Raw genomic sequence first — 12,612 nt, forward strand, 5'->3', positions numbered from 1 at the left:
CGATAAATTTTTTTATACAAACATTTTTTTCCATTTCTTAAATTATAACTATAACGGAAACAACAATGAGTAGTCCCATCTCTACTATAACGGAACGGCGCGGAAAATTTCAACTCTCAGCTTACGCGCCATTCCATGTGATAGTTCAGGTCCGGGCTAAGGAATAATTCTAAACAACAGTATAGTTAATATATTTTATTTTTATGACATTCGATATTATTATTGAATATTCAAATAGATTTATACCCAAATATATATAAAACATACCGTTATATTTAAAAATAAGTATTTCGAAATTGAGAAATTGCATTTAACAAAAAGGGGGCATGCGCATATAGTTCCCGCCAAATAATCGTTATTTGCAACACGATTCAAGCGGGGATTAAACGCAACAACGTTGCCAAACTGTTCATATTGTACGAAATAAAACGATTCATAAGAACGTGAAAAATGTTTAGCGGCTTAAATAGGGAAATGAGCGATTATTTTGAGGAACGTAAAAAAGGAAATGACGTCACACAACGAGACAGAGAACAAAAATGATTATCAAGTAGGAAAAGTGGATTTAAGAGAGAAAAAAATTGTATTTTAATTTTTGATCACTACTGTACATATGGCACGATTGTTATATCGTGATTAATTTGAAAAACAACAAATTCTACATACTCCGTATTATTTTTTCGAAATTTTCGCATAAAATCGGCGATATCTTTTGACTTTTGACACCGGGGAATTAATTATAAAAAGTTACTTGTTGTGAAGATATTTCTGTAGACAGATAACTGTTCGGGTATGCGCATAAAATGTTACAAAATAACATCTGGCAGCGTCCGCACGTTTCCTCGAAACAGTTCGCGTTCGAATAAAATAAAACTGATATATGTGTGATGTGCTGAGATTATTTCGAAAAAATTTTCACTGAAAGGTGAGTCAAATCTGAAAACATTAATTTTATTAATACTTTCTCGTTTAGAATTACGAATTTATTATACACGAGTATATATAAATAAATCTTTCGGTTTATTAAAAGTTATCGGGGGATGATTTATTGAAATATATCATTAAATCACAACCTCATAAATAAAAACCATCATTATTTAATTTATTTCTCAAATTTAGTACTATACGTGAAATATGTGCCAAGTCCATCTCTATACATCGTTTCTATAACCATAGATAAAGTAGAAAGGATAGATCACCGATCGTTCTGTCAAATAATCTGATTTGGGTTTTATTTCGCGTATTATGTAAGAAAATATTTCGAATTTAACATTTATTAAATAAGTTTTAATTAAAATTATACGTAAATACATTTGCAATTTGTTTTTATACGTCTTGTAAATTTATATAGTTAATTAGGATCTTATAAACTTGACTTAATTAGTGCAAGGTCAAAATTGATAAACAGTCAATGTCAAATTCGACTATTTTTAAAAAATAATTAGGAAGATGATGTTGATGTTAATTAAATAGTATCTCCATCACGTATTTATATAATATTATAAATAAATATAAACAAACAATTTGACGTATATATTCATTCGAATTACAAATCGATTATTCTCGATTTCAACCAGGCACAGCTTTGATTTATCATAACTTGGAACAATAGTTTTGGTTATTTTTCATTTTTCTAGGAAGATGTATTTCAAAACGATATTTATCGGAACTTTATTCCTGATTTCGCTAAGTTGTAGCTTAGACTGTGATTTAATACCAGACAATATAAAGGGACCGAAAAATAGAAATGATATAGATCGTTATATACTTTCTATACAAGGCAATCCAAAATCGTATACTCCGAATCAAAAATACAACGGTGAGATTGTTAGAATAAAAGGTTCATTACGCCATCTACAAGTTAAACTGTAAAGCTAAATGAAATTGATCGTAATGTTGAAATGTTAGAGATGGGAACTTTGGAAAATAACTATTTTTTATAACTTTTAGTTTCTTTAATGGTGAATCCTGATAAACGTCCACAAAAGTCGTTCAGACAATTCGTTTTATCACTAGAATCGATAGAAGGTACTTCTACTACCCAATCGTATCGACCTACTGGTCAGTTTGAATTCGAAACGGGTCTTCAAATGCTGACGCAATTCAGCGATAAATGCCCAAATACCGTGGTAGAAAATAGTAAAATACCCAAAAGGGAAATCCAGGTAATTATCAATATACATACAGGGTGATACGAAAATTGATTCTCGTATTTTCGAGGTGAAATTAGAATTTTATTATACAATTCATTTTGAAAATTTGATCGGAAGGTTAATTGGATAGCTCCTCCCGAAAACAGCGGTTGTATCGCCATAAAAGCGACAGTAGTCGAATCGAGAGAGAATTGGTTCAGCGAGGACGGGCAGTTGACTAAAATTTTGTGCGAAGACACCGAAATAGACGAAAACGTTAAACCTCCTTCCGTCGACAGGTGTTGCGCATGCTCGGAGGCTAAATACGAGGTATGTAACAAAGTTCTGACAAGAACCGCCCAAGTTTCGTTACATATAACGAAAAGGTAGAGATGGTGTCGTTATTAACAGGAAATACGTGCCATATTTAATTCGAATTCTGGTTATTTTTTTTATTTAGATAGCTTTTGAAGGTCGTTGGACGAGAAATACTCATCCCAGGAATTTTCCTTCGGATGTATGGAGTACGAAATTTAGCGATATAATCGGGGCGTCCCATAGAAAATCTCACTCCTTCTGGAACGAACAACAATTAGCTAGCGAAGGATTGAAAGAACTAGCAGAAACCGGAAGTACGTATACAGTGGAATCGGAAATTAAAAAAAAGGTAATCGAAATAAATAACCGAAATAAATTTTTTTACTATAAATTCCCATCTCTACACTTTTAATAAATAACAGATTCCCGCCATAACGGATATACAACCAATCGGAATAAATTCTTTGAAAACGTCGATTTGTTCTTTCAAATACGCAATTTTTTCATAAAAAAAAAATTGTACAGGGTGTATTACGTAACCAATACCAACTTTCTTATTAGAAATTTTAAATTAAGTAGAAAGTAATCAAAATAAATAACCGAAATAAATTTTTTTACTATAAATTCCCATCTCTATACTTTTAATAAATAACAGATTCCCGCCATAACGGATATACAGCCAATCGGAATAAATTCTTTGAAAACGTCGATTTGTTCTTTCAAATACGCAATTTTTTCATAAAAAAAAAATTGTACAGGGTGTATTACGTAACCAATACCAACTTTCTTATTAGAAATTTTAAATTAAGTAGAAAGTAATCAAAATAAATAACCGAAATAAATTTTTTTACTATAAATTCCCATCTCTATACTTTTAATAAATAACAGATTCCCGCCATAACGGATATACAACCAATCGGAATAAATTCTTTGAAAACGTCGATTTGTTCTTTCAAATACGCAATTTTTTCATAAAAAAAAAATTGTACAGGGTGTATTACGTAACCAATACCAACTTTCTTATTAGAAATTTTAAATTAAGTAGAAAGTAATCAAAATAAATAACCGAAATAAATTTTTTTACTATAAATTCCCATCTCTACACTTTTAATAAATAACAGATTCCCGCCATAACGGATATACAACCAATCGGAATAAATTCTTTGAAAACGTCGATTTGTTCTTTCAAATACGCAATTTTTTCATAAAAAAAAAATTGTACAGGGTGTATTACGTAACCAATACCAACTTTCTTATTAGAAATTTTAAATTAAGTAGAAAGTAATCAAAATAAATAACCGAAATAAATTTTTTTACTATAAATTCCCATCTCTATACTTTTAATAAATAACAGATTCCCGCCATAACGGATATACAGCCAATCGGAATAAATTCCTTGAAAACGTCGATTTGTTCTTTCAAATACGCAATTTTTTCAAAAAAAAATTATACAGGGTGTATTACGTAACCAATACCAACTTTCTTATTTCAAATTTTAAATTAAGTAGAAAGTAATCGAAATAAATAACCGAAATAAATTTTTTTACTATAAATTCCCATCTCTATACTTTTAATAAATAACAGATTCCCGCCATAACGGATATACAACCAATCGGAATAAATTCCTTGAAAACGTCGATTTGTTCTTTGAAATACGCAATTTTTTCAAAAAAAAAAAATTATACAGGGTGTATTACGTAACCAATACCAACTTTCTTATTAGAAATTTTAAATTAAGTAGAAAGTAATCAAAATAAATAACCGAAATAAATTTTTTTACTATAAATTCCCATCTCTATACTTTTAATAAATAACAGATTCCCGTCATAACGGATATACAGCCAATCGGAATAAATTCCTTGAAAACGTCGATTTGTTCTTTGAAATACGCAATTTTTTCAAAAAAAAAAAATTATACAGGGTGTATTACGTAACCAATACCAACTTTCTTATTAGAAATTTTAAATTAAGTAGAAAGTAAACGAAATAAATAACCGAAATAAATTTTTTTACTATAAATTCCCATCTCTATACTTTTAATAAATAACAGATTCCCGCCATAACGGATATACAGCCAATCGGAATAAATTCCTTGAAAACGTCGATTTGTTCTTTGAAATACGCAATTTTTTCAAAAAAAAAAAATTATACAGGGTGTATTACGTAACCAATACCAACTTTCTTATTAGAAATTTTAAATTAAGTAGAAAGTAAACGAAATAAATAACCGAAATAAATTTTTTTACTATAAATTCCCATCTCTATACTTTTAATAAATAACAGATTCCCGCCATAACGGATATACAGCCAATCGGAATAAATTCCTTGAAAACGTCGATTTGTTCTTTCAAATACGCAATTTTTTCAAAAAAAAATTATACAGGGTGTATTACGTAACCAATACCAACTTTCTTATTTCAAATTTTAAATTAAGTAGAAAGTAATCGAAATAAATAACCGAAATAAATTTTTTTACTATAAATTCCCATCTCTATACTTTTAATAAATAACAGATTCCCGCCATAACGGATATACAACCAATCGGAATAAATTCCTTGAAAACGTCGATTTGTTCTTTGAAATACGCAATTTTTTCAAAAAAAAATTATACAGGGTGTATTATGTAACCAATACCAACTTTCTTATTAGAAATTTTAAATTAAGTAGATAGTAATCGGAATAAATAACCGAACTAAATTTTTTTACTATAAATTCCCATCTCTATACTTTTAATAAATAACAGATTCCCGCCATAACGGATATACAACCAATCGGAATAAATTCCTTGAAAACGTCGATTTGTTCTTTGAAATACGCAATTTTTTCAAAAAAAAATTATACAGGGTGTATTATGTAACCAATACCAACTTTCTTATTAGAAATTTTAAATTAAGTAGATAGTAATCGGAATAAATAACCGAAATAAATTTTTTTACTATAAATTCCCATCTCTATACTTTTAATAAATAACAGATTCCCGCCATAACGGATATACAACCAATCGGAATAAATTCCTTGAAAACGTCGATTTGTTCTTTGAAATACGCAATTTTTTCAAAAAAAAATTATACAGGGTGTATTATGTAACCAATACCAACTTTCTTATTAGAAATTTTAAATTAAGTAGATAGTAATCGGAATAAATAACCGAAATAAATTTTTTTACTATAAATTCCCATCTCTATACTTTTAATAAATAACAGATTCCCGCCATAACGGATATACAACCAATCGGAATAAATTCCTTGAAAACGTCGATTTGTTCTTTGAAATACGCAATTTTTTCAAAAAAAAAAAATTATACAGGGTGTATTACGTAACCAATACCAACTTTCTTATTAGAAATTTTAAATTAAGTAGAAAGTAAACGAAATAAATAACCGAAATAAATTTTTTTACTATAAATTCCCATCTCTATACTTTTAATAAATAACAGATTCCCGCCATAACGGATATACAACCAATCGGAATAAATTCCTTGAAAACGTCGATTTGTTCTTTGAAATACGCAATTTTTTCAAAAAAAAAAAATTATACAGGGTGTATTATGTAACCAATACCAACTTTCTTATTAGAAATTTTAAATTAAGTAGATAGTAATCGGAATAAATAACCGAAATAAATTTTTTTTGCCATGAATTCCCATCTCTATACTTTTAATAAATAACAGATTCCCGCCATAACGGATATACAGCCAATCGGAATAAATTCCTTGAAATAGTCGATTTGTTCTTTCAAATACGCAATTTTTTCAAAAAAAAATTATACAGGGTGTATTATGTAACCAATACCAACTTTCTTATTAGAAATTTTAAATTAAGTAGATAGTAATCGGAATAAATAACCGAAATAAATTTTTAGTGCTATGAATTCCCATCTCTATACTTCTAATAAATAACAGATTCCCGCCATAACCGATATACGTATACTGGAAATATTCTTTAGGTTGCGGTTGAAATTATAGATGGCGCGGTTAACAATACAATGTTTTATGTACAGTTTACTGTAAAATAATAAGTTACGAATTCCAGGGAACGAATATCCGAACTATAATAAAAGCGAGAGGTCTGCAACATCCGAACATAACCGAATCCTCATACGCGGTATTCCGAGTCGACAGTAAGAATCATCAAGTTTCCATAGCAACCAAGATAATACCGTCCCCCGATTGGTTCGTGGGAGTATCGAACTTCGAATTATGTCAAAGTGATTGTACGTGGATCGAGTCGTACACTTTGAATTTGTACCCGATGGACGCGGGTATCGATGACGGAATCGGTTATATGGTGATATAATATGAAATTATTTTTTTTTTTTTTTTCGTTTTATAATAATTATAAATTATTTCAGTCGTCTCGACCGTTACTTTATAATCAAAAACCGATCATGCCGATCACCCCCAATCACCCGAACGATCCGAGATCGCCGTTTTTCAGCGAAGACGGTAGCCCGATGAACCCGATCGCCAAGATCCACTTCACCAGACAAAGACTCTACGAGAAATCGTGCGAAACGGACGAAGATGGAAATATGGAGGAGGAAAACGATTGTCGAACTAACGATTGGACCGATTGGACGCCTTGTACTGCGCAATGCGGTCTCGGAAAACAAACTAGAATCAGAACGTACGTAGATAAATTGGCTTCTAGTGATTGCTCCTTGGATTTAGTACAAGAACGACAATGTTTAGGTAAAAATTATTTATTATCAATAATTCTTTATTCATATTTATATATAATCCTATATCCAATCCTTGAGACGGCCCTGCTTCAACTTCACTCTTCACTCCCTCTAAAGCGAAAAACAATAAAAAGAGATAGATATAGCCTATCCATCGAACTAGATGAATATCGAATTCGATGAGCTTAAATTTCGATTTATGATCGAATTGTATATATGATAAAAAAGATTTCTATGAAACAAATTATTGAAGTTCTCTGTAGTTACCCACTAGACATTATCGAACCGTTTAAATGTTTTATTTAGTATAATATTAGAGAAATTTGAATTATTATAACATTTACTTATTAATTAAATAAATTAATTCAGGAATTGTATAATTTATCTATGATCTCATTCTTAAATTATTCAACGGGATTACAGCGAATGTACTAAATACTGTGACTACCTACTAAGAGATGGCGTTGAACGTGTCTCATCAAAACGTTTTGAATAAATCGTGTTCATTTTAGATAAAAATTTTTATAACGGGAAAAATTATTCGAAACGTCAATTATTTCCTGTTAACATTATTTTTTACCGAGATTTTCAATGAAATTGTTTACGCCATCTATTGGTGGATAGTCACACTATTCAGTGAATATTCCTTCGCAAAGTTCGTCAAGTGAAACATAGATGGCGAAAAAGATAAGTTACACAATTTTTAATTAATTTTAATGTGAAAATCAATAATTTTAATTAATTTCAGATACTTCAAGATGTAAAAAACCCCATAACCGTTATTATTCAACCAAACAAAGTAGTACGGAAGAAAACAATAGAGAAGAACAAGAAAACGATACGGAAGAAAAAAAAAATTCCAACGAAAAATCTTCGGCGGAAATAGATAAAGAATCGAGCGAAAATTCTGAGGAACAAGAAAAAGGAAATGACGTCACAGAAGCGACGAATTCTCAAGAAGACAACGAGACTGTGAACAAAAGTGATTCTGAAGTGGGGGAAGTAGGGGAGAGCGGGGAGAAAGCGGAAGTAGGAGAGGGCAGCGAGGAGAGTGGGGAGGACAAAGGAGGTGAGGAAGGTGAAGGCGGGGAAAGTGAAGGGGGAGAGAAGGAAGAGGATTCCAATGAAAAAAATAATTCCGACAATACGGACGAAAACGAAACAAAAAAAGATGGAGATTCTAACGAGGAAAAAAAAACCGATGAAGGTGATGATGAAGAAACCGAATGTAGAGTTGGGGAATGGTCGGAATGGTCGAGTTGTAGTGCCACGTGCGGTTACGGTACGAAAACAAGAGACAGAAAATTATTGGATGAGAGAAACGAAGATAAATGCGACGTAGAACTGCAGGAAAATAAGCGGTGTAGAGGTGGGAAGAGAGGTTGTAGTAACGGCGACGTAAGTATATCAATAAATCGTTTATTTTTGTAATCATGATATTTTTTTTTCTCGTACAGGGTGATTCGAATTGTAAGAATAACAACTGGGGTCTTTGGTCTAGTTGCAGCGTCACTTGCGGTACCGGAATCAAAAGAAGATTGAGGTTACCGCCCGGAAGTGACGACGAAAGCGACGAATCCGATTGTTCGAATTCGGAAATTGTCAAATGTCACATTCCGTGCAACGACAGTAAGTTGTTTCATTTTTGATTAAAATTTTCTTGAATATTTTCAGCTGTCCCGAGTCGGAACTTTCGAAGAATCACCCTGTATTATCGAAATTATATTTAATTGGATCATTTTTATTTTAATCACGATGAAAAATGAAAAAAAAACGTTTTTTTCTCATTTTAATAGCAGAGAATCAGTTTTGTCTCGATGAATCACCCTCTATACACAATTGTCAATCTGTAAACTAACTTTCTACTACAACCAATATGGCTGACATAAGTGTGGTTAAAATTCACGTTTATTGTTAGCTCGAATCACCGAATTACTTGTAAATTATCAAATTTGTTAATTATTTTATACATTTCTTTAAAAAATTGAAAAACAAAAAATTAATTTTGACTTTAATGACAAATATAGTCAAACATTTGATTTTATTCAGAATCGAGAATTGGTGAAAGTTTGGTAATCGAACAGAAACCGGACGGTCGCGTGACTGATTGTAGAACAACCGATTGGTCCATTTGGGGTAAATGTCAAATACGCGGAGCCACTTGTGGAAGTGGAACTAAAAAGAGATATCGACAAATAATGGTACGTTCGTTATTCCCCCACCAAATATATTTAACAACTTACTAAATTTCGACTTTTACGTATCAATTATTCATTGTATTATCTCAGTTAATATTTTTTATTTAATAATAATTGTAGCGTCACGCGGAAAATGGCGGTAGAGCATGTCCTAGGAAACTAATTCAATCGAAACGCTGCGTCATTCCTTGCGTTTCGTCGACAGCTACCGAAAACGAACGAGCGCTACCGACGGAGGAAGAGGAGAAAAAGCCGGAGTGTATAATGTCCGACTGGACGGCGTTCACTCCGTGCAGTTCGATATGCGGATCAAAATCTATGCAATTGAAAACTAGGAAGATATTATATAAACCACCGGGGGCTGTATGTCCTCCGAGAGTTATCTATAAACCTTGTAATTTACCTTTAGCTTGTGCCAACGACGGACGGCCTATATTTCGATGATATTTACTATTTCATTATATATAATTGTACATAATAGAGTCAAATAAATGTATTATTTCTCAAAATGATTATGATTTTATTTTTTTGCTGATAAATCGTGTTTTCTATTTTTGAAAACTATTTTTTGGTTATTTTAAATACACTTTCCTCGTATAAATAGAAAAATCAAAATAAAAAAAAGTGGAAAAATTTTCTCAAATATCTATAACTGAAGCAACTCTTCTTTCATTTTTAAATATTCAAAAAATTAACCTCTATAAATTCTAAATTTGGGTAAACGACCTTAAGATTGTTCGAGTAGACACGTCCTTTTACTGTCATTGTTTGTATGTTGAAATTTGGTGGGTTATAAGATCGCGTGCAAGATATCATTTGAAAATTAATGAATATAACAAAAAAGCAGACTTTTTTCGTTATACAGGAGGATTATTTGCGAGATAATTAGAATTTTAATAACATAATTTTATATCAAGGTTACTATTGTTTTGTGGCGCCATCTTGAAATTAGAGGACGAGTCGAAGTAGTGAAAATCTTTATAGAAATGGAATAACAGAAAAATATACAAAGATATGTTGTTAAAACCAAATAAAAGTAATTTTCAATTCAAAAAATGAGCTTAAAAAGTCGGAAGTAGCGACCAGTAGTTGAAATTTTAACCTTTTCAGAGTTATGAATAGATTGACAAATTAGAGATGTTTGTATTTAGTAAACCACAAAAAAAGAAGAAGAAAAATTTGACGTTTAAAGTAAAGGAATCACGGTTATATTAAATAACTTAATATTAACGAATGAAAATAGGAAAAGATTTGTAATAAAAATATTTATTCCTTATTTTAAAGTAACGCTGAGATTAAGTGATGTGAATTCGTCTATTTTTCCAAAACCGAAATGTAGGTCATTGATCTAGTATAGGGAAAGGGTCTACTCTGTGTTTTTATTAACGATAACGAAATTATGCTAAAAATGGAATTATTAGGAACGGGGGAATTAAAGATCGCTGATGACATTTAGAATATTACCGTTTAAAATATACACTGATAAAAATAGCATTCTAAACAATACCATAAAATTGAACTTGTAAATACAGGATGGTTTATAAAATACTTATTATTCAGATGTATTGAGAGTTGGAAATCGATTGGATAAGAATCGATTTTATGTAAATAATGAATCAAATTGATATTAAGATTCGATACAAATAATTTATCAAAAATGTTATTCTGAGCTATAAATCGATTAAAAATTATCCATTTGACTTGAATGATCTGTCAAAAATGTTATTGAGAGTTAGAAATTAATTTATTGTGAATGATGAATCAAAAACATTATTGGGAATAGATATCGATTAAAAAATGATCGATTTGCTGTAAACCATCTGAAAAAATGATATTGGCGATTAGAAATCGATTAAAAATTATCGATTTGACGTGAATGATGAATCAAAAATATTATTGGGAGTAGATATCGATTAGAAAATGGTCGATTTGCTGTAAACAATCTAAAAAAATGATATTGGCGATTAGTAATCGATTAAAAATAATCGATTTGATATTGAAATTGATTTGATGTGAATAAAAAATCAAAAGTATTATTGGGAGCTAGAAATCGATTATAAAATAATAGATTTTATGTTATAATCTATCAAAATGTAATTGAGGGTGATAAATCGATTAAAAATAATCGATTTGACGTGAATGATGAATCAAAAATATTATTGGAAGTAGATATCGATTAGAAAATGATCGATTTGATATTGAAATTGATTTAATGTGAATAAAGAATCAGAAGTATTATTGAGAGCTAGAGAAATCGATTATAAAATAATCGATTTTATGTTATAATCTATCACAATGTTATTGAGGGTAATAAATCGATTAAAAATAATCAATTTGACGTGAATGATCTGTCAAAAATGTTATTGAGAGTAGATATCGATTAGAAAATGATCGATTTGCTGTAAACCATCTGAAAAAATGATATTGGCGATTAGAAATCGATTAAAAATAATCGATTTGATATTGAAATTGATTTAATGTGAATAAAGAATCAAAAGTATTATTGGGAGCTAGAAATCGATTATAAAATAATCGATTTTATGTTATAATCTATAACAATGTTATTGAGGGTAATAAATCGATTAAAAATAATCAATTTGACGTGAATGATCTGTCAAAAATGTTATTGAGAGTATATATCGATTAGAAAATGATCGATTTGCTGTAAACAATCTAAGAAAATGATATTGGCGATTAGTAATCGATTAAAAATAATCGATTTGATATTGAAATTGATTTGATGTGAATAAAAAATCAAAAGTATTATTGGAAGCTAGAAATCGATTATAAAATAATCGATTTTATGTTATAATCTATCAAAATGTTATTGAGGGTAATAAATCGATTAAAAATAATCGATTTGATGTAAAAAATGTAATTGAGAGATCGAAGTTGTTTTAATGTAAATGATTAGTCAAAATTATAATTGGAAACTAGAAATCGAGTAGAAAACAATCGATTTGTTGTTAATAATAAGCGTAGACCAAAATTAAAATTCGATATTTTGTATATTATATTTCGATAACAAAAAAAAAATCAAATGTCACCAGTTTCAGTATTAAAACTGCGTCTAGAATGTTTTTATTTATTTTACAATACATTATAACTAGTATTTACAATAAAAAAAATTATAATTCAAAAAAGAACTCACTGTAAATAAATATACATATACATATACAATAAAAGTATTTAATTTCTCAGTGTAGTTTTCCGTTTCTCTAATGTTCGTAACTTGTTGCGCGCATGCGATTTAGTCGAACAACCGCCTAACGTCTAGACCTCTT

The 12,612-nt window shown here is 30.0% G+C and overlaps 1 protein-coding gene across 2 annotated transcripts; it reads left to right on the plus strand.

The window, feature by feature from the left end:
- The first annotated feature begins 735 nt into the window (after positions 1–735).
- Positions 736–9,837, plus strand: LOC130445763 (spondin-1-like). 2 transcript variants are annotated; one of them, XM_056781613.1, is made up of 11 exons: positions 736–925; positions 1,638–1,819; positions 1,951–2,165; positions 2,271–2,462; positions 2,593–2,799; positions 6,482–6,736; positions 6,801–7,140; positions 7,879–8,528; positions 8,588–8,759; positions 9,180–9,331; positions 9,449–9,837. In XM_056781613.1, the coding sequence occupies exons 2-11, from the start codon at positions 1,642–1,644 to the stop codon at positions 9,770–9,772; spliced, it is 2,685 nt and encodes an 894-aa protein (XP_056637591.1). In that variant the 5' UTR covers positions 736–925; positions 1,638–1,641; the 3' UTR covers positions 9,773–9,837. The 2 variants fall into 2 exon arrangements, with proteins under 2 accessions (XP_056637591.1, XP_056637592.1); XM_056781614.1 differs by having other exon boundaries at positions 769–925; positions 1,642–1,819.
- Positions 9,838–12,612: the final 2,775 nt, after the last annotated feature.

This window comes from Diorhabda sublineata, chromosome 6 (genome assembly GCF_026230105.1).
Source record: "Diorhabda sublineata isolate icDioSubl1.1 chromosome 6, icDioSubl1.1, whole genome shotgun sequence".
NCBI lineage: Eukaryota > Metazoa > Arthropoda > Insecta > Coleoptera > Chrysomelidae > Diorhabda > Diorhabda sublineata.